Source organism: Pempheris klunzingeri, chromosome 18 (genome assembly GCF_042242105.1).
Source record: "Pempheris klunzingeri isolate RE-2024b chromosome 18, fPemKlu1.hap1, whole genome shotgun sequence".
NCBI classification, from domain to species: Eukaryota; Metazoa; Chordata; class Actinopteri; order Acropomatiformes; family Pempheridae; genus Pempheris; species Pempheris klunzingeri.
The window spans coordinates 5,995,666-6,023,343 of record NC_092029.1 but is presented as its reverse complement, the minus strand read 5'-3'; the positions used below and the strand labels follow the sequence as shown (position 1 = coordinate 6,023,343).

General features: G+C 43.3%; 3 protein-coding genes across 5 annotated transcripts in view; 2 read left to right on the top strand and 1 right to left on the bottom strand.

Annotated features, from left to right (window-relative positions):
• phip (pleckstrin homology domain interacting protein) overlaps window positions 1–22,183 on the top strand; it is a 32,958-nt gene extending 10,775 nt beyond the window's left edge. Inside the window, exons 12-40 of one of the 2 annotated variants that reach the window (XM_070848852.1) lie at window positions 148–188; window positions 687–785; window positions 1,784–1,940; window positions 2,111–2,245; window positions 4,405–4,533; window positions 4,616–4,841; window positions 5,533–5,670; window positions 7,221–7,404; window positions 7,548–7,650; window positions 7,887–8,024; window positions 8,297–8,394; window positions 8,535–8,742; window positions 9,071–9,181; window positions 9,454–9,561; window positions 10,724–10,848; window positions 11,305–11,387; window positions 11,516–11,627; window positions 12,809–12,870; window positions 13,030–13,185; window positions 13,932–14,052; window positions 14,173–14,298; window positions 14,525–14,600; window positions 15,285–15,344; window positions 15,500–15,652; window positions 16,192–16,344; window positions 16,516–16,727; window positions 16,816–17,057; window positions 17,496–17,642; window positions 17,795–22,183. In XM_070848852.1, coding sequence (XP_070704953.1) covers window positions 148–188; window positions 687–785; window positions 1,784–1,940; window positions 2,111–2,245; window positions 4,405–4,533; window positions 4,616–4,841; window positions 5,533–5,670; window positions 7,221–7,404; window positions 7,548–7,650; window positions 7,887–8,024; window positions 8,297–8,394; window positions 8,535–8,742; window positions 9,071–9,181; window positions 9,454–9,561; window positions 10,724–10,848; window positions 11,305–11,387; window positions 11,516–11,627; window positions 12,809–12,870; window positions 13,030–13,185; window positions 13,932–14,052; window positions 14,173–14,298; window positions 14,525–14,600; window positions 15,285–15,344; window positions 15,500–15,652; window positions 16,192–16,344; window positions 16,516–16,727; window positions 16,816–17,057; window positions 17,496–17,642; window positions 17,795–18,504 — 4,413 coding nt within the window. In that variant the 3' untranslated portion in view covers window positions 18,505–22,183. Of the gene's footprint in view, window positions 1–147; window positions 189–686; window positions 786–1,783; window positions 1,941–2,110; window positions 2,246–4,404; window positions 4,534–4,615; window positions 4,842–5,532; window positions 5,671–7,220; window positions 7,405–7,547; window positions 7,651–7,886; window positions 8,025–8,296; window positions 8,395–8,534; window positions 8,743–9,070; window positions 9,182–9,453; window positions 9,562–10,723; window positions 10,849–11,304; window positions 11,388–11,515; window positions 11,628–12,808; window positions 12,871–12,984; window positions 13,186–13,931; window positions 14,053–14,172; window positions 14,299–14,524; window positions 14,601–15,284; window positions 15,345–15,499; window positions 15,653–16,191; window positions 16,345–16,515; window positions 16,728–16,815; window positions 17,058–17,495; window positions 17,643–17,794 lie in introns of both variants that reach the window. The other variant, XM_070848851.1, reaches the window with a different exon arrangement.
• Window positions 22,184–22,544: 361 nt separating this feature from the next.
• LOC139217872 (uncharacterized) lies at window positions 22,545–25,184 on the top strand. 2 transcript variants are annotated; one of them, XM_070849358.1, is made up of 8 exons: window positions 22,545–22,578; window positions 22,673–22,741; window positions 23,009–23,201; window positions 23,339–23,425; window positions 23,578–23,672; window positions 24,059–24,219; window positions 24,411–24,527; window positions 24,611–25,184. In XM_070849358.1, the coding sequence occupies exons 3-8, from the start codon at window positions 23,077–23,079 to the stop codon at window positions 24,719–24,721; spliced, it is 696 nt and encodes a 231-aa protein (XP_070705459.1). In that variant the 5' UTR covers window positions 22,545–22,578; window positions 22,673–22,741; window positions 23,009–23,076; the 3' UTR covers window positions 24,722–25,184. The 2 variants fall into 2 exon arrangements, with proteins under 2 accessions (XP_070705459.1, XP_070705458.1); XM_070849357.1 differs by having other exon boundaries at window positions 22,568–22,741.
• Window positions 25,137–27,279, bottom strand: irak1bp1 (interleukin-1 receptor-associated kinase 1 binding protein 1). The gene is made up of 4 exons (XM_070849356.1): window positions 26,999–27,279; window positions 25,817–25,898; window positions 25,607–25,737; window positions 25,137–25,492 (listed from the first exon to the last, which is right to left on the bottom strand). Exons 1-4 carry the CDS (start codon window positions 27,256–27,258, stop codon window positions 25,231–25,233), a joined length of 735 nt encoding a protein of 244 aa, XP_070705457.1. The 5' UTR covers window positions 27,259–27,279; the 3' UTR covers window positions 25,137–25,230.
• Window positions 27,280–27,678: the final 399 nt, after the last annotated feature.

Below are 27,678 nucleotides of genomic sequence, written 5' to 3'. Positions count from 1 at the left end.
TTGAAAGCTAGTAACCTGACCTAGAGTTAAGAGTTTTTTTTGTGAAAAAAAAAAAAATGGTAACACTCAATAAAATTGTCATGAATTTGAAGTCTAGCAGAGGAAATGCTGTCGCTCACTGTGCTCTCCTGTACTTTTCTCACCCAGGACAAAGTTGACAGCATCCAATTTTCACATTGCAGTGACAGGTAGGTTTGCACAGTTGGTGTGTGCGTGCGTGTGTGAGCTTCATTTTTGTGTGTACGCCGCGATTTGTTTTTATGGAGCCTCTGGGTGTTGTAATGTGACTTGATGGTGTCAGCAGAAACAGCTACTTTACTTGCTATCTGATACATACTCCAAAACACGTCCTCAGACACACACATAGACATACACACACTACTGCACATATCATACACCCTCTTAGTGTTAAATTTTGTGCGCCTGGGTGGAGGTTGCAGAAAAACAAGCTCAGCTGTAATTCCCCTTGGTTGCTGTAGCAGCAGTGAGGGAAGTAGACTGTCTCTGCTAAAAGGAGGGGAAGAAGAGGAGGAGGGGGGTACACACATCAGTGTATCCTGTGTGTAGAGATGAAAGCATTCTTTGTATTGCAGAAATCTGAAATAGAACCAAGTATTATATTTACAGTTTAGCTGCTGTGTGAATCTGTGTTCACAAATCTGTGTGCTGTGCTGTGTGTGTTGCAGGTTTGTAAGTGGCAGCAGGGACGGTACTGCACGGATCTGGCAGCTGCAGCCTCAGGGCTGGAGGAGCATTCTGCTGGACATGCAGACCAAATTACCCGGGTATGTGTGTGTGTACTGCTGTCAGTCTGGCTTTTCCACCAGCGCCGGTATGCTTAGAGCTCAGAGCCGTGGGTTGGGATGATCCTGTGGGTTTTAATGTCAGTCTAAATTTTACAAAAATCAATCATGTTGTGTACAAAAGTCCCAGACCTTTAGCGTGTGAAGATCCCTTGTTGAAATCTATGCACTGATTTGAAGTAAAAACATCCATTAGGGATAGCTAAAGGAGACTAAATGCTGTTTGTACCCGCAGAAAAAACGCTTTTATGACATTATTTACATCTGTATTTATTTATCTAGAATACAGCAACCTACTGCATGATCTACAGCACAGAAATAATTATAAGTAAAATGAAAAAAAAAACATCTTCACACCTGTGGCGTGAAGTGTTTGACTGTGATTGATTATCCGACTGCTTCCAGGCAGAATATAGATTTACTGCAGGCATCACAGACAGCGAGTGAATGGAGATGGCATTGACATACTATTCAAGTCTTTATTACCTGAATGAACACAACAAAAATGCGACAGCAGTGAGAATAAGTAGAATTCTATGGTAGCCTGGTTATCTAAAAGAATATATGTAATTGTAGTAAAAAAAGGAACAAAACACTGGAAATAAGTGAAGTGTTTGTGTTCCTAGGCTGAAAAAAGTGCAAAAGAACATAAAGTCTGAGTCAGAGAATTACAAAAGAAAGTGTTGAAATGTTTTGATGTGCTGTTTCTCACAGTTTACTCATGTAAACAGTAACAGCATATGTTGTGAATAATTATCTTAAACGGTAAAGGCATAAGGTCGAGCTGTCAGACTGGCTAGCTCCTCATTACTAAAAAAAAAAGGCAGAGGATAATAGATTCATTTTATTGCAGGAATGGCCAGGTGATACATTGTTAAATGCTTTGCTCTTTTATGTAATTTGAGTGTAGAAAGTGAACCAAACTGACCGTAATTGATCTAAAAATGACATCTGTGCACATGTAACATCTCTCCCTTCAGGAAGTACAACCCTCCTCCGCTGGAAGACAAGGTGACCAAGCTGAAGGTTACCATGGTTGCGTGGGATCGCCATGACAGCACCGTGATCACAGCGGCCAACAATCTGACGCTGAAGGTGTGGAACTCCATCACCGGCAACCTGGTCCACGTCCTGATGGTACGAACTGATTAAACACACTCACATGCAAACCGTGCTCACAAACACAGATACACAGTGTAAAAAGTGTTAGTGTGTGTTAATGGGCTAAAACCACAAGGTGATTTTTGTCTGTTTTTCTCCAGTTCTTGGAGTGTCCTAATCTAGATGTTCATGTTGTTTAACGACAGGGTCACGAGGATGAGGTCTTTGTTCTGGAGCCGCACCCCTTTGATCCAAGGATCCTTTTCTCAGCGGGGCATGATGGGAATTGCATTGTGTGGGATCTGGACAGAGGCGTCAAGATCCGCTCCTATTTCAACATGGTGAGAGTCTTTACCACCCTGCGTCTCTTTGTCTGTGTGCCTCTCACTCACTGTCCTCTCTTGGGCTGTGATTCTCGCTGAAGCTGAAGCTGAAGCTGAAGCTGACCAGATCCTCTCATGTGACACAGATGTTAAGTTTTCTTATGTGGGGAATCAGCAAAATGATACACAGATTAGCATTTTAAATTTGTTTCTTATTCCTTTAGTCTTTCTTGAACTTCTCTTCTGCTGCACATGCTTTCCATTTCCTTTCTCAGTGTCTCGCATTCTTTCTCTCTCTCTCACCCCCTCACCCTTCTCCCCCTCCCTCATTGCTTTCACTTTCCCTCTTTGCTTTGTTGCTTTTCTCACTTCCGTCCCGTCATTTAATGCACTATGTGTGCCTGCAGGCACGAGTCGACAGTAGAGACAAGTCAAGACAGCATGTGCATATGCCACTGTGCATATTCACCTAGTGTTTTCATCATTGTAGCCAGTGTTGTATTTCCTGCTTGTGTCTCTATGGTAACCAAGGACAGCATTAATCACAGTCTCAGAACAAGTGAGTCACTCAGTGAGCTGGTCAGTCGGCCAAATCTTGGTGTGGATCATAGACAGTGAATAGTGTTGTTAGATAACACAAACTGCGAGGCTGTGAAATAGCCAAAATTTCAGTTTGAAACTTGAAGTAAGGCTATTTTTGCTAAAAAGCGTCTCCTGTGGCCACCAGGTCAAGTGGAAAGGACTTAGTCAGTGAGTTACACAGCAGTATCCTCCTAAAGGTTGCTAACATTAGCACAGAAGAATTGCACTCTGTGCTTCAGATTTCTGTGGGTTAAGAGCTCTCCACACAAAGAAAGATAACTATAGCAATAACTATTGTTTTCAAATCGTTTTAATTCAAGAGGATGAGAGTTCACACTGCAACTTTCATAGCAACGACATTGCTGGGTTCACTTTCGCTTTCAGAGAGATTTGATGAACGATAGAAACGCTGACAATCCATCACATTCAGCATGCCAGGTGACATCGCAGAGAGACTCATCATCATCAAAAACCCACCAGTGTTTGATAAAATAAGCCTGTGTATATGCACATGAATGTGCCACGGCCAGGCGTCATGGAAACAGATGCTCCAGCCACGGTCCACAGTGTGACAGACCTGGAGATGGACCACAGACCACACTCATACACAATGAAAACACACACTCACACGTTTATTACATGATGTGGCTAAAAATATGTGAACAGCTGGACCTGGCAGCCACCTGCCATCCTTCCTTCTGTCTGTCCATCTGTCTGTCTTTGTCTCACTGTCTTCAACTTCCTGAGATTTTATTATTACTGACATGACTCATTTTTTATGTCAAAAGTTATTGTTACTTGCAGCTCTTTGTTTAGTTAAAGTACGTTTCTTTAGTTGAATAATCTTTATTGACGCTCTCATACTGCTGACATAGCTGGAGTGTGCAGCACATGCTTGGCGCCACTGTTTGCAGAGCGTTATCGTTCATCAGTGTGGATGCTCACATCGTTATACTCATCGTCATAGTTTTCTTTCTTGGTGTGGACGGCCTTTTAGGCTATGCGCTGTGTGACTTAAATGCGTTAGCAGTTGCAGCCTTTTTGACTGAATAAGGAACAAAGAGTCAAAAACAAAAAAGAAATCTGATTGATCTTGTGATTGAATGGAGTTATTGTGAGAGTAAAGGAATATCCACAGAAAGAACTAAAGGCAACAGTCAGATGATAGTCAGAACAGACAGGGTGTTGTCTCTTCAGTTTACTGTTGATCAGGTTTCAGCTTCTGCATGTGGTGCTGTGTTTATTTCACTGTTCTCGCTGTCTGTCACACTCGATATTTATTTCACCATTGCTGCTGGAGATGGAAATGTTGCTGGTCTCTGGTTTACCTGAAAAAATACAAGACAGTTTTCATAACATGGCTATTTGCTGAATTATAAAAGTGTTATTTTGATTTATTATTGAAGTAAAATCTCTGTTATATTAAGTACCAATCATGTGACTGTAGTGCATTTGATCTTACGTACCAGATATTTTGAGAGTCTATGCCATACAAGTGCTACAGCTGCCTGAAATTCCCCCTGGTAGTGTATTACTATGATTTACAGTGTACACCTACAGTATTTCTGTCTCTCTCTCCCTCTCTCTGTGCGTAGATCGAGGGCCAAGGACACGGGGCGTTGTTTGACTGTAAATGTAGCCCCGACGGGCAGCATTTTGCAGCCACTGACTCCCATGGACACCTGCTCATCTTTGGCTTTGGCTCCAGCAGCAAGTATGACAAGGTAAAGCAACAGGCCCACCTTTAATACCTACACACATACCTTTATGTGTTCATGCGAGTAAATGTACCTTGTTGTTTTTTAGATAGCGGACCAGATGTTCTTCCATACAGACTACCGGCCACTGATCCGGGACGCCAACAATTACGTGCTGGACGAGCAAACCCAGCAGGCGCCACACCTAATGCCCCCGCCCTTCCTGGTGGATGTGGACGGGAACCCCCACCACCCCAGATACCAGCGGCTGGTGCCCGGCAGAGAGGGCTGCAGGGATGAGCAGCTGATCCCACAGATGGGGGTCACTTCCTCAGGTACAGAGGCTGAAATCAAACCCCGCAGGAGTATCTCTTCTCTTTATAGTCTGAGGATATCAACTCAGCTGTAGTTCTACGCTGGTCGTTTGCTCGGTCACTTCAGGTCAAGATCTTTTCCAGGGGGTGATACTCTTCTGTCAGCTGATCAAAGACCCTTTTGTCAAGCTGATCACACTGTTCTCATTGCCTGACAAGAATGTCGTCTGACCTCAAATGTGCTTAATGGGAGGCTTCCTACGGAATCTGCACCCACATTGGCAATTAAGAGCAGAATTAATAAGGCAGTTTAAAATCTTGGCAGGGAGAGAAACAATGAGTAGTTAATGATATGCATCAGTAGTGCACAGTGCAGATAGGTGAAGGATGCATGAATAATTTCTTGATACAATATGACTCTACATGCTCTATGAGGTAAGTGTTAATCTCACCTGAAAGGCTTTAAAAAGCATGCTGAGGTGACTGTGTAGGGTTTGGGGAGAAACCCATCGCTGGTTGACGTTGAGGTGCAGAGTATAGGAACTCTTAGCTGACAGCCACTAAAAAAAAATTAGAAATTAATGTAATAAAGCACATCCATTTATTATAAGACTTTTTGTTTGCTTTTTTTCCTGCTTCACCATCGTTTTACCCTCTCTTTCTATTTCTCCTTCACTTTTTAATCTTTCTCTCTCACTCCTGTCCATGTCAGGCCTGAACCAAGTGGTGAGTGAGCAGGCGGTGGACGGTCCCAGTCCTCTGGATACTATGATTCAGAGGCTGCAGCAGGAACAGGACCAAAGACTGGGAACAAATGACGTCTTTGCAGCAAACACCAGGGCCACCAGAGGTAAGACTGCGTCCTGACAGGAAGGTCATACGATTGTAGTGTGGGCAGCTTTTCAATGTGGTTCACATGCTATGCCAGCTAGATTTTTGTTTTTGTTTGTACCTGCACAGGAGTAGGACATCAGGCCACTATTGATTCAAATGTTAATTAGGTGTTTTACTCAGTGGTGGAATGTAACTAAGTATAATTGCTTAAATACTGTACTGTAGATAAAAGAGGCCCTTTATACTTCTACTACACTGCATTCATTTGACACCTGATATTTGTGACATGATTTGTATATGATATGACGCAATGCTATACTATGAATATACCCAGTAGTACACAAAGTGTGTAAAATTGGCTCGACATTGACAAACTACAACATTAAAATGCTCTTTGTTTGTACATTTATTTGTTAGTGATTCTGCACAATGAGTTCTTGTATTTCTGTTAGTTTAAGTACATTTTGCTGATAATACCTTAGACTGTAGTATAGACTGTAGAGTTCTCCTTCTGCCACTGGTCTTTATTGAGCGAAAATACTTGACATTGTGGTTGTTGTATTTTGCAAGCTCCTCCGATCTTTGAAGCAGGTTAAAACGAGCTGAGAATTACAGACACAGTGGAACCTGCTTATAGTGATCAACTGCTTATATCGATCAAATAGCCTGGGGCAGAATCATACTCATACAAATCCTGCTTAAATGATTTTCTTATCGTAATCAAGTAGTCTGCTTACAGTATTAATCTTGGACCATTTTCATACTTGACAACATGGTATGAAAAACAAAAAAATCAAAACTAAAGAAAGGGGGGCAGCTCTGGGTAAATTCTCTCAATGCTACTTGGATCAGCCTGTAAACACACTCTGTGCTGTGGGCATGCCCAAAAAGTCTGCCACAGGAGCGCACAGCTGGCCCAATTAACCCTGCGCATGGGAAAGGCACCTATGGCTGAAACTGCCCTCCTCAAGTGGATTGTTAATGTCCAGTCATGTAACGAGTTATATAATAGAGAGGCTGTCTTTTTCATTACAGCACAATCATGCAATAAATATAAATAAGCCAATTACATGGTGATCTGCATGAGAAGACAAAGAAAAATAGTTTCAGTTTTACTGTTTTAATCCTGATGTGATGCATTTGTAGAAGTAGATGTGTGAAAAGTATACAACATTATACATTTGTAATGTTTTATCAGACACCCCGTACCTCAAAGAGTTGGGGAATACAAAGAAGTGATCCTCACATAACACATGAGTGTATCATCAGTGGGAGATTTGATTTTTGGTCATATTAAATGTTAAGTAATGAAAACATACAATAGATCAAAATCGACACTCGGATTTACAAATGAAGTATCATTAACCCAGTAATGGACTCTCTGCCCGTTCAACTCTAGTCTCTAGTCTTTCTCTGTTTCTCTTACATTTTTAGAGTTGAAACAAGTCAATCAGTGCAAAAATAATCAGACTATTTTGTTAAATGATCAATGTTTTAAGCCCTTCAGAATTACCAAATATCCACTGGTTTCAGCGTCTCTAATGTGAGGACATCTCTTTCCCTCAGGGTCGGTGGGTTCGCCCACAGAGGTGCACTCTCCGCCCAATGTGGGTCTGCGCCGCAGCGGGCAGATCGAGGGTGTTCGTCAGATGCACAGCAACGCCCCGCGCAGCCAGATGGCCACTGAGGGAGACCTGGTGGCCTGGAGCCGCAGGGTGCTGGTGCCTGAGCTGGAGGACGCCTCTGTCAGGTAAAACACACACACACACACACACACACACACACACACACACACACACACACACACACATACAACTGATTTTCCTTTGAGAAGCCCGATTTTGGAAGTGATGATGTTGAAGTATATCATGACTATATGTGTTTATTGTGTAGGAGACAGGTAAACTGGCGTGAGGCTAAAGGGGAGGAGGAGATCAATATTTATCAGTCAGAAAGGAGAAGACGTACTATTCACTCTCTCCCCAAGGAGAGCAGGGTAAGGGAATCAACACACACACACGCACACTATATATATATATACATACCTAATATATAAATATATATATATGTAAAATATGATTATTTTTCTCCCATAACCCTTTTATTCATGACTTAATGTCTCTTATACTCACTTTTCTTCTTCTTATTAGTAGTATAATTATTATTATTGCTGTTGTGCCATCAGTACTCATATGATCTGACATTTATTGTCCTTCATCGATGCTGTTGCAGGTTCACCCGACATCTGAGGGCGTAGTTGATGAGGCGAGGAGGAGCCAGGGTAACCACGGCTATCACACTCGTGCTGCGATGGAGGAGACGAGCCGCCAGAGTGCTGAGGCTGCAGATGAGGACGAGAGCACCTCAGAGGTGGACACAGTACTATTACTGCCTAGTTTTGAATTAAGGTTTATACGTAATGTGGGAGCTGCATAGTAACCCCTTCTTTAAACTCATCTAAAACACAGATGAGACTGTTTATGTTGTTTATGTATGTACGATTATGGACTACTAGAACTGTGCAATGTACATATAGAATATGATATAAATATAAAAATGCAATGTAAGTTTTGATAGTTGCTGCCTTTTCACTCTTTCTGTTGTGTCCATTAATGCTAACATAAAACGATGTATGTGTCCAGGCAGAGGTGGAGGTGCGCCAAATCAATGGACATTCCTCAGATGAGGAAAAGGAGGAGGAGGAAAAGGAGCCCTGGCCAGATGACCACAGCAGTTCAAGGTAAGATGCATCCCGTATGTGACGCACATTTATCATGGCAGCTATCTTGTACAGATACAAGCACACCCTGTATGCAAATCACAGCCAAAACACAAGCAGAAGCAGCTGTATAGTTAATGTAAACCTCTCTGTATTTGCAGCGACTACTCCAGCGATTATTCTGACTGGACAGCGGATGCAGGGATCAACCTTGAACCGCCAAAGAAGAGCGTGAAAGTGAAAAAGAAAAGCAGCGGCTCTGAGGAAGATGGAGAGAAGAAGAGGGATGGGAAGAAGGAAAGAAAGAAAGAGAAAGCAGACAAAGACGGCACATTACCAAAGAAGACGAAGCCAAAGGAGAAGAGGAAGGTTTGTCACTAGTAACAGCTTTTGACAAAATTGTGTTTTCCTACTTGTGGGCTCTGAAGGGACATTAGTTATTACCCATCAGACATTCAGATTAAACAGTAAATTTAAAAGGCAGTAAATTTAAAAGACACAAACATATTGTTCTCGCACTCAAGAAATGTCACTTTAAGTTTTTCATTCAACTGTTGCTTTTCCATAAATTCGAAACGATTTAAAGGTTCTTTTGCAATAATTTCTGCACATTTGATGTTAAAGTGGCAGTTTTTAGAAAACAGTAGGTGGGGATTATTAGAACTAACTACTATGTGCTTCATTGTGTGTCATTCAGAGAACAGAGTTTCAGGAACAAGGGCTAACTCTGGAGGAGTGGCTGCCCTCTGCCTGGATCACAGACACGGTGCCCCGGAGGTGTCCTTACATACCCCAAATGGGAGACGAGGTACATGCCTCCCGTTTCTGTTACAGTGTCCTCACCACATGTGCACCACATGTCTGCTCATACCAAAATACTGGCTCATGTTTTGCATAGCAGCAAGAGTCTGCACTAATAACTCAGCGGCCCCATGAGGCTGTAACGCCCTTACACACAAGAAAATAAGGGGCAAAGTTTTAGATTTTTAAGTAGAGTTACTTTCCAGATGAATGTACATAATATACCAGAAAACTACAAGATCCTAATGTTACTTTTTGAAATGATGTCTGTGTGTGCAGGTATACTACTTCAGACAGGGACATGAAGCCTATGTGGAAATGGCCAAACAAAAGAAGATTTACAGCATCAATCCTAAGAAGCAGCCGTGGCACAAGATGGAGCTGCGGGTAAGGAACAGTATGAGAAAGATGGATTTAAGAGTCTCTGAAGAGAGACAGTAATGCTCCTCAGATCCCAGGTATTTAGAGATTTATATTGTCTCTTCATTTGTTTGCACAAAACCACTGAGGAGAAGCCCCTGATAAAAATCACACAGAGGAGCTACATTCTTACAACTGAATTAATGAAAATTCGATCAGAACATAAAAAGTGAAGGTGAAAAGTTTCCTTAACTTCTCTGACAACATCCGATGCCACACTTTGTTTTGCAGTGTAACATCTTGACTAACATTTTGGCAGTGTAATATTTTCAGTGACATTTCTCTTTTAAGGATGCTGAGATTCCAGAGTAATGGCTAAAAGGCCAAATAGTAGAAGTAGAAAAATGACACTCAGTCGTCCTCTGAATACACAGCGATTCTGTGGAGTCACTACATAGTTACAAGCCACAATGATATAATCGTCGAGTTGTTTCATTGTTATCAACAATTCAGTACACAAACACACACACACACACACAGTATTAACTTGCAAAACCTATTGCCTGCATTTCTTCTTTATCACAGACATTTGTCTGGTTTCACTTTCAAGTTTACTTTAATTCCCTCTCTGTCCTAAAAATGCACCTCCACAAAAAGAAATGTGTCTTCAAAACCAAAGTGTGATCCCTGTGTACGAAACTGTCTCTGAAAGAATGACACAAAGACTCAAACACTTAAAAGTAACAGCTTGTGGGATTGCGCTTTTACTCCATATATTTCATTTCTTTTCCACGGATGGAGGCAGAAATTGCATTTTTTGTTCAGCTGGAGGTTCTTAATGTATTGCAGGCACAGTGTGCATCTCTCTGAACGTATTGCCCGTAGTGTGTGAAATGTAGGATTCTCTACTATATCTTTTTTTGTAATTTGAAAAACAGGCATGGCAATGCTGAAGCATTAATCTCTCCAGTTCCACTTTTTTCTCAGCTGTAAAATATTACACTGTAGCTTTGTTAGCAATCTCATAGCATGCATAACATGCTATAACAGCGTGCTATAACAATAAGAAATGAAGAGCAGTGCATTGAACTGTGTTTAACCTAAGAGCGCTCCAGGATGTCTGAATAACCTTTCCAGTGAAGAAATTAGTCGTATTAATTTTATTTGTTCTTTCGTTTGTGGTGTTCAGGAGCAGGAATTGATGAAGATAGTTGGCATCAAGTACGAGGTCGGCCTGCCCACACTGTGCTGTCTGAAGCTTGCCTTCCTGGACCCTGACACCGGCAAACTCACCGGAGGATCCTTCTCCATGAAGTAAGCATCCCACTCCATCTCCTGTTGTCTCATACTCAGTTATAATGCATTGCAGCACTCTGTATGTAGTACATCTGCTGCTTTATAATGTGCCACATCCTGTATTTAGTTGAAATTAAAATTTTTCACCCTCGTTTTCACTTTTTTTACCCCCAAGAATATGCAGATTTTCAGTGCCCACAGAGTGTGAAACTGTTCTCCAAAGTAATCGATGTGCCCATCTCTTTTGCTAAGTTTAAATGTGGCATTTATTCATTGTCATCTTGATACAAGACTAGACAGCACAAACATTTAATCCAGTAATCTTCACTGACATTATAAAGTAAAGGCTGATGTGGGAATTGTAAACTGCTAATAGGAGTTTTAAGTGTTTGATCTATTGTTGTAAATAAGGCTGTTTAAATCCTTTTTTGTTGCCGTCTTTGACCTCAAGTGTACATTTATGTCTTGTTGCAGATACCACGACATGCCTGATGTCATTGATTTCCTGGTTCTACGGCAGCAGTTTGACAATGCTAGAAAGAGGCAGTGGAGTATAGGTCAGCCAATATGGCCTTTTTATTGTCTGACTTGGCGAGAAACACACAGAACATCAAATATATGTCACATATATTCAAACTCAGTTGTTTTCTTGTAAAGATCTAAACTAACTGTGATGTGTGTGTAGGTGATAGGTTTCGGTCAGTGATTGACGACGCCTGGTGGTTTGGGACCATTGAGAGCCAGGAGCCCTACCAGACTCAATATCCTGACAGCCTGTTTCAGTGCTACAATGTCTGGTAAGATCACAGCTTGGATTCACTTTATTTACAACTGCACAGTCGAAATTACACTTTTGACCAAAGCTCTACAAAGTCTCTTTTTCACGTGACTGACTGCTGTATTTGCATTAGTAAGGAGATCTTTTGCATCAGACCAAGAGTTCCTAATTTCCCCCATTTGATGCAGAGGGGGCAGAAACGAAAACAGATGTGTCTATGAACCGGAAATGTCACTTAGACAGTTTTCAGATTTCAAGTTGATGATGACAAAGTGACACCTTACTTATTATTATTTTGCCATAAGTGCAGCACTGCAGGTTGATGCCAGAATTGTATTTCATCCCTTGAAACGGCACAACAGAATGTAACATGACAAAACTTTAAATATCATAACTACCAGACAGCCAGTAGAATATCATGGACAGTATATATGGAGCATTGTTGACAAGCACTTGTAATCTCATGGGCTGAAAAAGTTTTATGAACAATCTTGCAACACTCCTCCACGGAACTACCTTTGATTTAAGAGTTTTCACTTCCACTTGAGTTTAGTGATTTCCAAAATCAAAGTTGGCTACTGCAAAAGTGCAAATATGTTCGGTTTTCACTTTGTCTGCTGTGTAGTTGGCCTCTTGGTATTTTAGTGAGTCCTGGACTGAAAGAGTTTGAGATCTGACTTTCCACAGTGACATAATAAGAAAGAAAACAGTTTCATTAGAACGGTTTGCATGTAACAGGGATTTGTCTGCTTAGACAAATTCCAGACTAGCGCAGACAAATAGCTCCTTGTGATTATCCGGCACCTCCTCTCACAACACTCATTAACTGCACAAGCACCTCGTGGTTTGAATCACTCAGGAAAGTTGATGAAACAGTCCTTGATGACAGTTTGGATTCAATAATGACACTAACTATCACTGGCCCTTGTTTTGTGCTGCTGGACTTTCATCGTCAGTGACATTCCAATTTGAAACATTAATAAGCATATTGTCTGTCTGAATTATTTCTTTCTTGTCAGCACTGAGTGCTCGTGGTCATCTGTTATTTAAATAACCTTGTAAGAGAATGACACCCATTTTCGGCTGTGGGAGAGGAACGTCAGTGTTTGCTGTCTTGTGCAAAATGTAAAAGAAATCACAAACACAAAGACCACAATGTAATGATGTTAACGATTCATGTCAACTCTGTTTCTCATCCAGCTGGGATAATGGAGACACGGAAAAGATGAGTCCTTGGGATATGGAGCCCATTCCTGATGATGGTAAGTCTCTAATACACCCACACACAACAGTGCACACACACATTTAAACTCATTCTGTCTTTGCAAATTCAAGTGTAATTTCATAACAATTTCAGCATTTAACAATTTTTACAGTTTTTTCTGTGTCACCGTCCGTGTCTGGCTTTCTGCCCCGTGCAGCCACGTTCCCTGAAGAGTTGGGCATGAGCGTCCCGCTGTTAGAAGAAGAGCAGAAGGAGCTGCTGTACGTCCCACTGGACGGGGAATGGGGCTGCCGCACACGCGCCGAGGAGTGCGAACGCATCATCAAAGCCATCGACCAGCTCTGCACGCTCGGTATGACATCATCAAGCTTATTGTATCATGTAAGCGGGGCTGGGAAGTTTAGCCACGAGGGCACATTTCTCGTAAAGCATCAGCAGCATGACTCTACGCAACGTGAGTCAGAGCTCTGAGCTCATCAGCATGAGCCCAGCAGAGCCAACCATCATAAGTTTAAAGGAATAATCTGCTAACACTTTGAGCCACATATTGAGGCGCTTGCATGAATTCATGTTAAGTGATGTAATGTCATATTCGGCACAGACTTTTGTAGAGTATTGCTGCAATCCTCCCTGTTAAAGGCCGGCATGAGAGCTCCCTCTAGTGACAGTTTGGGGATTGAACACACATGAGCACCAACAGCCTGCACACTTAATCCTTCCAGATCTCTCCCTGTTACTCCTACGCTTCACACTGAAGTTAGCTTACAGGACAGGATTTATATTGACTCTTTTAGGTGGGTCTAAATTTAGTGAGAATGGTCAGAATAAGTTTGAAAAACTTAAATAATCTCAAATACTCTCACCTTCCTTCCCTTACCTGCAACTGACGGCACTTGATTATGTAAATGCTTTTGTCGATTAAACATACACCGTCACATGATCCTGCCATTTTGTTGTTGGGCTATTTAATAAATGACAGCTTCCCTTCTCGTCTCTTTTTATAGTATTACTAAAGGATTGTCTGTTAAAGTGGATATGTTCCAATAATAATTCTCTCTTATATGTTTTTCATCCACCGACCAAACTTGCCACCCTCAGATGTGGCAGCGCCGTTTGCCTTTCCTGTGGACCTTCAAGCTTACCCCACGTACTGCACGGTGGTGGCCTACGTCACCGACCTGAGCACCATACGTGAAAGGCTGGTGAACCGCTTCTACAGGTACATCACGTCAGGTTGTGTTTGAGTAAAAGAAATGGGTGAAGACGCAGAGTGTGTGTGTTTATACGTGAGAGTTAGAGAATGAAATACACACTTGACAATTTTGTATTTCCTCTTCAGACGACTGTCCTCCCTGATGTGGGAGGCTCGTTACATTGAACACAACGCCCAAACGTTCAACGAGCCGGGATCCTTCATCGTCACCACTGCCAAGTTTGTCTCTGACCTCATGCTGCAGTTCATCAAGTGAGTGTGTTGTCATTCATTTAAAAGCCTGTATGTTGTAAATGTTGTCACCTGCTCAGCGTCAAACAGTTCAGTTTTTGTCTGAACACGCTTCAGTAACAAAATCGAACACTTCTGGTCAAGAATTACGATTATTTTCCACTTTTCCTCCTTAAATGTCTCACACCATTTGCATTGACTCATTTCTGCTTTCTTCTTTTCTTATTTCTTATTTTTTCTTCTGCAGGGACCAAAGTCTGACAGATCTGATGCCCCTCTACAGAACTATGAAGAAGAGTACCTTCTCTGACTCTGAAGATGAGGTGTGTTTGCAGTTCTACATGTTTACACTGCAGTTTGTCTAAAATGTCACTTTTTACTCCGATTAATGGCTGATATTGATTACATGATATCACCTCGCCAAAATATTTGTCTTGTAATAGGCATCAAAACAGCTTTCGCTTACTATTTCACACAACTTTTCTTCTTAATTTTTTAATTGGACATTGTATTGAATAAATTGCAGCAAAAGCTGATAACAAGTAGTAATAGCATTTGTAAAATTCAGTGAAAGTGCAGTGAAAAGATTCTTACACATTAAACAAGACAAGCAGTCCAGAGTTAAAGTAATAGAAGCAGGAACTCCTGCACACTGTTCTCTACACTTCACATTCACAGGACATTTAGTGCGGCCCTCATCTGGTTATTTTACAAAACAATAGCAGAGATAATCTTAAATACGCTGGATAACCCACATGGACCAGTCAGGTCACACTACAGACTGACAGCAAGCAAATCAGGCATTATACATAATCTTTGGAATACAATTATACAGAATGTACATTAAACGTAGTTTAAAAAGAACACAGTCTTAATAAAGAAACGCTGCCATAAAATCTGGTTGGAGCTCAAATAGTGAATATAATGAAATAATCTATTGCAGAGCAACCCATAATACAGTATATACATTATTACTTTATTTGATTTCCCTTTTCTTATCTGTTTAGGATGAAGAGGAGGAGGATGAAGATACTAATACTCCTGGAACATCCACACGAAATCATAAGGTAACATATGTGACAGCAGCAGTGTGTTCCCATACATCCAAGGCTGAAAACAAACCACACTAATCTCTATAATCCAGCATCTAAAGAATAAGATGCTACGTCAGTTACCTCTATTTACCCAGTCTTGACAATTTCTTATATTTTTTTTTGTGAAGGGCCGTCGACCCAGCCAGCGCCAACTGCGAACCCGACCTCCTTCGTACGACCCTCATGCATGGAGGGGACGCTGTAAGGAGCTGCTGGATCTCATCTTCCAGTGTGAAGACTCAGAGCCCTTCAGAGAACCTGTGGACCTACAGGAGTACCCGGTACCTATGCAGCAGCTCTGTCTTTATTCAGCATCGTGTGCATGTGCCAACTCTACCTCCTCAGAAACAAACTGAACTCATCTGGATGTGATCTGAGTTTAGCTCGTTGTGAATGTCCATTAGTGTCAAGTTAATTAGCATTCTCTTGAATCTTGCTGTACAGTCTTTTGAACAAGTGGCTACAATTCAATTACACAAGTAGCGGTATCTGAAGCGAAGGGATTGTTTGGTGTGAAGAACTGGCCTCTCCATTCAGTATCTGAAAAAGAAAACCCTAAATCTAATGGTTAAGTTGTGAAGGAGAGAGAATGTGAACAGACTCACAGTTTCATTGGGCTGCTGTTCTCTTGTTAACAGAGGAGGAGTGGAATTCTTTTGCTGCTGGTTCAGTTTTTGTCCAGTCCACTCAAAGTGAAATCTGAAATCCCCCAAATCTCTTATGTCTTTACCTTCTCTTACTCTCTCTTCTACTCCCTATTGTGTTCTCATCTTCTGAAGCTCGTAATTGAAATATCCCGACTTCCCTCTGCTTCTCCCAGGACTACCTACAAATAGTCGAATCACCAATGGACTTTGGCACAGTCCTCAACACGCTAACAGAAGGAAAGTACCAGTCTCCCATTGAGCTCTGCAAAGATGTCCGGCTCATTTTCAGCAATTCCAAAGCTTACACGCCCAGTAAGAAGTCTCGGGTGAGACACACAGTCACACACACACGCACGGTCCATAAAACCAGGGTGCGTTAAGTTTAATATATAGGGCTGTCATATTTTAATGCTTTGATTAGTGCATAAAATGAAATTCTCATTCCTTCTTGTCGTAGTGTGACAGTTGAATCAGCGTATCCATTATTGTGTCTCCAGATCTACAGTATGAGTCTGAGGCTCTCTGCCCTGTTTGAGGAGCATATCAGCTCCATCCTGGCTGACTACAAGGCCATCCACGGCCTGACTGATAAACTGACCCGACAGGGCACAGACAGACAGACGCGACACACTACAGACAGACAGACAAGGCACGCCATGAAGAGGAGAAGGAGGAGGAGCGAATCTCCCACAAGCAGCACTGCGTCCAGGTATGAGAGGAGATTTTTTGTGGGGTTTTGTCTCTTACTGTGCGTTAGGTGTAATCTGTTCTCTTCTTTCCTCCCATCCTGCCTCTAGCCCAGAGAGGAAGAGACGTGTGTCATCAAGGGTGACCGGAAAAAGGGAGCCATCACCAGCTCCTTCGCGGCCCTCCTCTCTGAGGCAGAGCGCCCCCCTCAAACAGCCCCCTCAGCTGGTCAACGGGAAGGCAGACCCACCGGCTGCAGGCCGCACACGAAGTGCAGCACGGCATTCTACACACACTCCAACCTCCTCATCCTCCTCGCATACTGCCGCAAGCAACACACAGGGCACAACAGGTGGGATGCAAATTCACACTCAGAGTAATAATTAAACAAATTAAACATAACAATTAGTAGTTTTAAAGGAAAAGTTTGACATTTTGGGAAATATGCTTACTGTATTTGTCTTAATTACTGAGAGGTGAATTAGATAATTCAGGCCTCTCTTATGTGTGAAGGTCAAACATGAAGCTTCCTCTAGCAGCTGGTAAACTTATTCTCTTGGTAGCGTCACAGTGACAACAAGACTATGAGTCACATCTGATAAGTTAATTAGTAAATAGTTTACAGGTGTTGGTTGGCAGGTTTTGTAACCTTTAGACAGAGCCAGACTAGCTGTTTCCTCTTGTTTCCAGTCTAACCAGCTGTTGGCTGTCAAAAAGCAAAGTTTAGCATCCGGAATTGATTACATGTTTTATTTACCTTCATTATTTTATGTGTCTTTGCCCTCAACAGAATCTACTCGCTCACTGAGGGCTCATAACTCTGCGTCAGCTTCAACGCCGCCAGCTTCTGAAAAGGTGACCCCTTCTCCAGCCGCAGAAAGTAGCGGTGGAGGAAGCACCCGAAGGAAACTCAGGACTCCTGTACGACACACACCTGGTAAGAAAAACCGTCACAAGGAAGTGACCATGTGATGCTCAGGTTTTTTTTAATAAATTCATAAAATACATACTTATATCATTAAGTCACCTGCCTGCTGTTGATGCATATTTTCTTCCTTTGTCTTGTCAATCAATGTGCTTCCCTCTCAGGCTCACCTGCCAGCCCTTCATCTCAGAGCACAGTCCACCTGAACGGCCATAGTAGTCATGTGACCCTGGGTGTTGGAAGGAGGGGGCGGAAATCCAAAGTGGACCAGCCAGTGAGTCCTCCAGAAGCCACGACCCCAGGGAGCCCCTCCAGACCTCGGGGCCGCCCTCCTGGCAAGAAGAGAGGAAGGAAGAGCAAGCAGGAGCTGGAGGAGATGAAGAAGAGCGTCAACCGCAGGAGCTCCACCCCTGACGATGAGCTCGACCAGTCGACGGGGGACGAAGGCGGGACGTCTTCCGCTCCGGAAACATCCGTGCTGTCGGACTCTGGCGTGGCGTCGACTCCCAGACGGCGCGGCCGGCCCAAAGTGGTAAGAACTGATGAAGCCACTCCTCCCACTGAGTCACCTGAGCCCTCGCCGCTGAGGAGGAGCAGCAGGAGAGCCAACGAAGAGGTCACGCCTCCCCCCCAACCTGCTCCTCACCGATCTAATCGGAAGGAATCTCCAAAGGAGGAGGCGGGGGAGGAGGCAGGGGGGTCAATGCGCACACGTAACCAGGGGCGACGGTCCGCCTGGTACATGGAGGAGGACTCTGAGGAGGAGCAGAGGCAGCTGCTGTTTGAGGACTCATCAATCACCTTTGGCACCTCCTCAAAGGGACGCGTCCGAAAGCTGACAGAAAAGGCCAAAGCCAACCTCATAGGCTGGTAACACAGACAACAGAGCAGACGCACAGGATGCGAGGAGGAGGCTGGCTGCCCTGAGACAAGAAATCTGGCTGAGATGTCTTTGGTTTCGTGTTGGAGGCATAGGGGGCTGAGAGGAGGAAGTCACGCTTGGTGTTGAACGCATTTGTGTGAGCGTGTTCATCTGGGGAGCAGCTAGTCCAGCTGCTGCTATTCCAAGCTGTGGCTACGGAGAGACACACCAGTGCTGTTTTCTGCCCACTCCTCCTTCCTCTTGGCCCAGCAAGCACATCGCCATGCCAACCGATGGCTTTCTGACACCGCATGTTCATTTGTTCCAAATCCTCCTACATTATTGGTCCATGTTGGATCCCACAGGAGCTCACTGACTCCCATTGCTGGTGGTCTTGTGGCTCGCTCCTGTCCAGTGAACCACTCCTCACCTCCGTCTGACCTTAAACACTGTTGGTGTCAGACTGGGCGAAACAGTAGTTGAACAGAGTTTTAGTACTTGAAAAAAATCGTGAGGAGAGCTGGATGTACCTTATCTCACTCGTACTATTTTTGAGGACTTCTGGGTAGTTCAAAGACGCCCACTGAGCTGAAATTGTTAGGTCTGTGATGGGTTACAGACCGCGGGCCTGACAACGTCTTTCGCCCCCTGTCTTCATTGTTCCTGCTCTTTTTTTATACAAACCCGCCCCCCTCTGCTTTTTCTAAAATTTGTACGTGATGATCGGCTCTCTGTTTTGGAAGTCTTACACATTGGCTGACCTGAGCGTGTCTGTCTGCGCTAAAATACCAAATGGCGTACCTTTGTTGGTACTGTAGATCTGTAGGTTTTGTTTACCGTTTATGTGCGTGGGTGTGTGTGGGTGTTTTTTTTTTTTGTTGTTGTTTTTTTTGCATGTTTATTAGACAGAAAAGCATCTCTTTTTTTTTTCTAGAAGCTGTTTTTACTGTGAGGAGCAGAAAAAGGATGCCTGGGTGAAAGGGGTCATTTACATGTTTAGATAGATCATGTTTCAATGCGTCCTCAACATTAGCAATACCTTGTGCCTTTATGTCTTTGGTGTGTGTGTATGTGTGCGTGCGTGCATGTGTGTATAAGTGTGCTTGGCCTCTGCCCTGCAAAGTACATGTGCCTGTATGTGTACGAACTAAGTTGTAACTATGGGAGTGTGTATATTGAAGGAGTATGTCTGTTTTTATAACACAATTGAGTGTGTCATTCACTTTCAGCGTACAAACAGTGGCATACAGTTTGATCGTTGTGAAACCTCTCAAAGAAATGTATTTATAGCAGTTGAAAAAAAAGACTTTACTGTTGTTGTAAAACCATTATTCATGTCAATATATTATCCTATAACCAACCTATCGTCAGTTTATACCTAAGGTACAGCCAGCGGAGCTTTGGGTGACTAGCTTTGAGATGCACTTACCACAGACCGGTTATCAATGCAGTCGTAGGGAGTTACCCTGTGTATTTTAAAATCATTAACATAAAAAAAAAAAACTTTTTAAATGTTTATGTTTATATGGTGACCACACACACATACACCCACAATTCTGTCTCGCATGTTCTAGCACTTTGTCATGCCTGGAGCAAACAGGATCGAGCCAGATCAAGGGAGAGAGAGAGAGCGAGAGAGAGAGAGAGAGAGAGAGAGAGAGAGAGAGAGAGAGAGAGAGAGAGAGAGAGAGAGACTAGTCTTACATTCATCCTTCTGATTGTGTGCCTTCGCTACTCTGGCATATTGAATCCTCGTTTTTTTGGTTCTGGGGCCTTTTTTTTTGTTTCTTTTTTCGGACTTCCTGGTTCTGCTCGTCGGACTTCGGGGACTGGACCTGACGGGCTTTGTGCGGAGCGCTTATGAAAGAGAGAAAAGTCTGACCGGAGACAAACATATAACGTCCCACTTTCTCTGTACACACAACTAGTGGACTGACTTTACTAAGATGAAGGCCTCCTCTTGTCACATATTTCTGTTTTCACCCCAACACGGAGCAACTGAATCGGCAGAGATCAGCCACCTGTGTCGTGGGCTTGAGGGAGAACTGGACAGTAGCCTCTATTTACACCTGGTTCATTACATAGGTATTTGTTGTCACATATTATTGAACATATATCTCATCTGTTTATCATTGTTTTGTTTTTTTGTCATGGATTTGTCAATGCCAAATTCTGTCTTTGGGCACTGAAGTTTTAGAACATGGCTTTTGAATGTGTTTCTTTTCTGACGCAGTTTTACTGTCTCCACAGTGAGTGTGTTGAGCTCGCTTACATATAAATGTGTCGACTGTTTTCTGTCTGTGTCTCTGCCATACAGGACAGTATGTCAGTGGCTAGATCTGTGGAGTTAGAATGGTGTTTTCATACTCCTCACACTTATTTGAGGATACAATTAGCAACTTTTTTTTTTTTTTTTTTGCAGTTTGTCTGGCTTATATTTACATCACGAAAGATTTGTTTATGTTGCGTAAATGAAGAGTGAGATGAAGAACACTGACACCTTCCTCCACAAATGGCTGTTGACATGAAAATATATCTTACTGTTGGAGGTTTCTATGAAAGATACGGAAGCTAAAGATCTTTCCCACAAAACTATGTGTTTTGTGGGCAAAGAAACTCTTCATAGGGCACGTATAGGCTTTGAATTAATTTCTATCTCAATCATAAATAACCATATTTACATATATGCACAGATTATCTTGAGTAGAGTGTGGGAACAAAAACAATGTAGACCCAGGCTTCTCAAATGGAAGGTATGAGCTCACTTTTAAACAAGATGTTTACATGAGCAAAGTGAAAAAACACAGTACTTGAGTTTGGTGTGCACCCATTTGGAATTTGGCACGTTAATGTGCATTATTTCCCCTCTGATATGCCATTGAAATGCAGTCATAGACGTCATATCAAAGCAGACATGAACCTTGTTTATTCTGCCATTGCCCCTTCTTCATCAGATCACCCACACTTCCTGTATTTATCAAGTCTGTCCAAGTAAAAGAGCTGATTTAGCGTTGCTGGTCAGGTTACTGTAAGCGTGTTAGTAATAAAACCTCTAATCATTTCAAAGGGGCCTTAAAAGCAAGTCGCTGGTTTATAAGCAAGAACTGGTATATTCATTCGTCTGCCCCCAGTGCCTCACAGGGTGGACCTCATCAGCTTTTTGGATTTAAGTCGATTTTTATTGAGAAGTTTTAAATCACTGACTCAGCAGCTCAAGATCAGCCCTCTTACTGCACGAGACCTGTACTGCGTTCTGGAGCTCACATACATTTACCGCGGGCCTGTGCTAACGTGTGGCAGAGTTGTGCTGTTTGTGGCCTCTGACCGGGCATCACAGTGTTTGGTTGGAGGTTAAAGGTCACAGTGTGTGTGTGTGTGTGTGTGTGTGTGTGTGCATGTATGTGCGTGTGTGTGTGCGTGCACGTGTGTGTGTGTGTGTGAAGTGGCTGCATGTGAGCCACCAGGAAGCGTTTTGGGACGTTTTAAGTTTTAAAGAGGTGTGTGACGGGGAGGGGAAAGGCGTTGACTGAAGAGGATGTCTTTGTTAGTTTGGATACTTTTTATATATAAAGGAATTAATGCAAAAAAGAAGCGTAAGGCTAGAATGTATGTGTAGGGGAGTACTGCTGTCCTGTTAGTTCATACCAATATTTTAAGTAAATAAACAGTTGTGTTTCCATATCCACCTTTCCCTCCTGTTGTTGACTGCGTCATTTTAAAAAAGTCCCACTTCTTCTTTTACTGAAACTCATATTATTCATCACATTAAAGGTTCAAGTTGCAGAATGTGTTGTCTCTTTCAAAATAAAAGCATCTCTGGCTCATTATCTATTAAGCAAAATACTACAATGCAGTATGTAAAAGGTGCACACAGTCCTGACAGTCTGTGGCACACATTACAGTGATGTAGGCTGAATGAATTGTGCCACCCTGCGTCTCTACAGCGTAACTGCATGACAGACCACCTCCCTCAGGAGCAGACGGGCTCGGCTCTCCCTGACGTGGCGAGGCGCTAAAGGTCCGCCGCTTCCTCCGTGGGCTGCGGTGATTGGGCGGACTACCTGTTTGGCAGTTTTTGCGAAAAATGTAAATACACAGGTGGTGTTGGTGGCATGGGCGAGAGTGTGGTTTATGTAAATAAAACAGAAGTGAAACTGTGTCACTCTGCTCTGGTGTCCAGGAGCAGGCAGAGTCTCTCGGGCGATGTTTGGCAGATAGTTGGAGGAGAGGATTTGGATTTTAATACGAGGTAAGAGCCATCATTATTAAGAGCAACAATAATTAAAATCAACATCGTTTTCAGTGCACTTCCTCAAAGTTTCTGCAGCGCCACGCGCTGTTTCAGGGTTTTACTTCCCATAACTTGAGGCTGAACCGTATTAACACTAAACCCTCCAATAAAACAACTAATACAGAAAAAACGTCTGGTCCAGAAGTGTCAGTTCAGGGAGGAAAGTACTCTGATTTATTTTCCAAACATGTCTAACACATGGGCTCTTATTTGGGACTGGTCTAGATCTGGGTCGCACACCTGCCACATCCACCTGACGCGCGCTTCCGGCCGCAGGTGACGCCTGCGCAGTCATGCCTCAGCTGTCGGCCACCGCGATGCTGCAGCTCGCGCTTCTGCTGTCCGCTGTTCCCGCGCAGTACTTCATCTCCAGGTGGAGCGGCTCCACGGTGGCGCAGCGCTACCACGCCACCACACGGTAGGATCCGTGTGGAGAGGGCCTTTGCTTTTTCTATGAGGAAGTTGGTGACATGTTTGAAACTGACTCATTCATGTGCATCCTGATAGGAATGTAGTGATTTAGTCTGTAAGTAATCAATAAATATGGTGTTTCAGGTTGCTTAGAATCTGGAAAGAGTGGACATCTTACTTTAACTGCAGTGCGTGGATGGACTGGACCAGCCTGCAGATGTCCAAAGTCCAGTGAGTATAAGATGTTTGGATCCATGTGTTCATTTGCATGATCCTTTCCAAGCATGACTTCCTGCTGCCTTAAAAGTGATTTCAGCAGGAGGGAGACACACTCATGCTGCTAACTTGTATGTCTGGACTGACCATATTTTTGCTTTCCGAAGGTCTTTGGTCGGCTTGGGGCAGGAAGAGCAAATGGCACAAGAGTCGCTTGCCGTCGAGGCCATGCTTTATGACAACGACCAGGGCTTCTTCGGAGGTTTATGTCTGAGAATTTTTTGCAGAATGATGAAAATGTTTTATTTGCATGTCTTTGTGCCCTCATATCTCCTGCTACGCTCAGTCAGTGTCACATACATGAACTGGAACCCTTCAGCAAGAACTAAATCCTGTATTAATCATATGAACTGTGCACAAACTACGTCACTGACTACTCTACTACAGTTACTACTCTAATGTGGTGCAGCGATACTCTGGCTGTTTTCCTGTCTTCAGTGTGATTAGATGCTTATTTAGATGAAGCAGTCAAAGAGAACACCTGTAAACAGTGGATAACCTCGAAGATGAATTTGGTTGCAGTAAATGTGGCGCACGTAAAACTTGCCTCACAGGATTCTCTTCTTTTTTTGTTTTCTGTCCCTGCAGCCTCCAAGACGGTCCGCAGCCCCCGGCCTCCGTATGTGTTTCTGCGGGTTGGGGAGGTGGTGATGGAGAGGAAGGGCCATATGGTCGGGGTGGTGGTGAGCTGGGACCCCGAGCTGCGAGCCCCTCCACAGTGGGTCGACAGAATGTATTCCGACTTTGAGGTTAGCATCCACAAATCAACACACCCCTATCAGCCTTTTAAAAAAAACCCAAACTCAATATGGTTTGTCCCCTCTTCATTAACTTTCTCTTTAACAAACTCAGTCTAGGCATTTTCTAATTTAAATAAGTGTTGGAGAGCTAAACATTAGCCAGTTTGGGGAGTTTGGTGTGACTGTGTGTGTGTACGCAGGGCACCAAAGCAGAGATGACCCCTCATTATAAAGTACTGTTCAGCGGGCCTGGACCCACCTCTGTGATGGTTGCATACTTGCCTCAGACACAACTGGAGCGCATCACTGGCATGAGGGTACGCACTGACAATCACAGCACACAAACACACACACTCGCACACGTTCAGTGCAACTCGGACTCACTGTTGGATGTTTCTAGCCGGATATTCCCACCTTGGAGACTTACTTCACACACTTTGATGGGGAGCGCTTCGTCATGCAGCCCTGGCTCAGAGAGATCTACCCCGAGGATGCGATTGAGGACGCCTGACTGCTCAGCTGTGGCGTGTTTCTCTGTAGAAACATCGACCTGATAGTGATAAAGGTCGAGATTTTAGCAGATCGGAGATGATTTGCAAATCCCTCCTTGCTGGATCACGATGTGAGGGTGTCTTTGCCGATCTGGAGTAACTCTGGGAATCACTTGTGAAATGTTGTAATTCAGCTCTCAGTTGTTAAACTCAGAGATGGACAAATATACAGTATTGTAATCTGATGTGCCAAAAATGGAGTAAAAAGTAATTTAATGTTTGCCAGATTTTTTAAAGACAGATTTGAATGGCTTAAGTTAAGTAAAATGATAACAGTCAATGCTTGAAATGACAAAATTGCTTTCAAAATCTATGTAGCTTTTTTCTATTTACAAGTCTGTTGGCAGAGGTAGAAAAAAAAAAAAAGCCCTTAAAAATGCACTTTTATTCAGCCATAACAACTAAGCAATAAAATACCTTAAACTGAGACAGTCGGCGCTTTGTTTTCATGAGTCAATGGCAAATATCTTCAGAGTCTTTTCCTGCTTTTGTCTCTGAGGCTGAACGACACAGACACGCGTGAGGAGGCAGTGATTGTGGGTATGCAGGGAAGGCGAGGAAGTGGTGCAGCATCCTGGCCTCTTCCTCCATCCTCCTCTTCCTCGTTCCTCCTCTCCCTTGTCTCCTCCTCTCTGACCACCAAAGGGGCACCCAGGGTTTGCCCCAGGAGCTGGCTGACTTCGAAGGCCTTCTGCAGAGCATTTTCAACCGCTGCCACACATGCACGCCGCCTAGATTTAAACAGACACACACACACACACACTGGTTACAACGGCAGCACATCATCAACGTAAGGAGACGTCTGTCCAGATGTTACAGAGCTGTTCAGATTTGTTCTTTTATACCTCATTTGACTCAGGCTTTCAGCACTGTGGGAGAACTGCGGTGTTCCCAAACAAACACTCCTGTCCAGCTTCTCCAGCAGGACGCTACACGCTTGCTCCATCTTCTCAAAATCAGAGAAAGTCACCACGACCTGTGGGCACATTTAGTTACACTGTCAGATAAAACTCACCACATCATCAGCATCACCAGTGTTTGTCCTAATACTCCACCTCTGCACCCATGTGATACTGGTCGGCCTCTCGGCGGAGAAAACTCCTCACTGAGGCGTCTTTGTCACTGACGCCATGTTGTCTAAGCAGAATGAATGAAAAAATATTAGTCATTGCAATCAAGGTGTACATCAACACCAAGAGTACAAAGTAAAATGAGCTAATGTACCTTTAAAATCCAACAAGATAAGCTGTGAGCACATAGAATTAGAAACACTAACTAGACTGCGGCTCACAACTGCTTTACTATTGATGCATCACTTACCGCTATTACTTCTACCACAAGTGATGAATCAGAAGCACTTGAATGCATCAGTGGAAACCAAAGACTGTGTAAAGTCCTACCAGTGCTGGAAAGGAACTAGGTACATTCAGTATTTCTATTTAATGCTACTTTATATTTATATTCCCCCACACTTTGGAGGAAAGTGTTGCACCTTTGACTCCACTGTATTGTATTGGAATAGTCTTTTTTAAAAAGTTGGATAGTTTTTTTTAAGTAGGTAACTGAAAAGTCCTCATTACTTCCTCCACCCCTGGCTACACACACTACCCCACATCTTGTTCAATGGATATAGCTTTTTTTAAAACCACACCTTAAGCAATGTTTACAGTGGCTATTAGTCCTACTTGTTATTCTGTGATACCGCCGCACTTTTATGCCCCAGTTTTATGCCCCAGTTAATACTATCAATGTTATCTGCACTGCGGTCAGGCCATGCTATCTGCATGGTCTGCTATCAGTCTGGAGTGAAATTAACCTGTGGAAACAAGAAACTTCCTGTTACTATCAATCTGAAATTGAGAGCGAAGACAGCTTATATGTAAGAATTTAGAGGGCTTTAATTTTGTGTGTTTTGATATTTGTCTGTGGAGACAAGTGTCCTTTTATTTTATATTGATAAATAACTACATAAATACTCCTTCATTCGTTAATTCATTCCTTATTGACATATTAGACGCCGGGTTCATCAAATTCACTGTAATGTTGCTTTTATTTTGAAATCAGTTCTCTGTTTTACCGTAATGTGTTGTTTATACGCCCATCTTAAAAAAACAAACCCCACAGCAACGTTAGCGAAGCAAAGTTAGCTTAGCTTAGCTTAAAGTTAGCTGCTTCGCTAAAATCTACCGGCCCCCTCGTATTAAATTACACTGTTGAACTTTTTCGGATGTTTTCACCTGACAGCTTGTAAGATGTACTCAAGTCGCCGTGAAACGCTGGCGGTCACCTCGCTGACCGACTCTTTGCTGCTGCCCACACTGACCCGCACCGATGCCCGGTCCGCCGGGCAGCAGACCTCCGCTGTCCCGGTGACCTGGACCTCCCTGACCCGGTTACCGGGACTCAGTCGGTTCACCGTCCGCACTTCGAGGCCCTCCTCTTCTTCATTACCGGCGGATTCCCGACCAGCTGCGAAGACCCGACACTGTCTGTCCATGGTGGGACACACAAACTAACTTCCCGCTGCTATGGCAATAGGCGAAGTGCTCGCTGGGATTTGTAGGCTATTTTTTTCAGCCAAAGAACTACAAAACAGGGATGCGGCCCGATCCTGCCTTTCTAAACGACAGGAAGAGTTATTACTAGTGAACGATCCGGTTCTTAGAGCTGTCTCTGTGAAGTGAACGACAGACAGACAGACAGACACAGACACAGAAAAACAAACAGACAGACACAGACAAACAGACACAGACAAACAGACAGACAGACACAGACACAGAAAAACAAACAGACAGACACAGACAAACAGACACAGACAGACAAACAAACAGACAGACACAGACAAACAGACAGACAGACAGACAGACAGACACAGACAAATAGACACAGACAAACAAACAGACAGAGACAGACAAAC

Bases quoted from the DNA above. Each gene is read 5' to 3' on its own strand.
- LOC139217872 (XM_070849358.1), top strand. From the start codon at position 23,077: ATGCCTCAGCTGTCGGCCACCGCGATGCTGCAGCTCGCGCTTCTGCTG. The intron at 23,202-23,338 runs GTAGGATCCGTG...ATGGTGTTTCAG, and splicing joins CGCTACCACGCCACCACACG to GTTGCTTAGAATCTGGAAAG. The intron at 23,673-24,058 runs GTTTATGTCTGA...CTGTCCCTGCAG, and splicing joins CGACCAGGGCTTCTTCGGAG to CCTCCAAGACGGTCCGCAGC.
- irak1bp1 (XM_070849356.1), bottom strand. From the start codon at position 27,258: ATGGACAGACAGTGTCGGGTCTTCGCAGCTGGTCGGGAATCCGCCGGT. The intron at 25,899-26,998 runs GTGAAAACATCC...CATTCTGCTTAG, and splicing joins TACATCTTACAAGCTGTCAG to ACAACATGGCGTCAGTGACA. The intron at 25,738-25,816 runs GTGGAGTATTAG...ATGTGCCCACAG, and splicing joins AGTATCACATGGGTGCAGAG to GTCGTGGTGACTTTCTCTGA.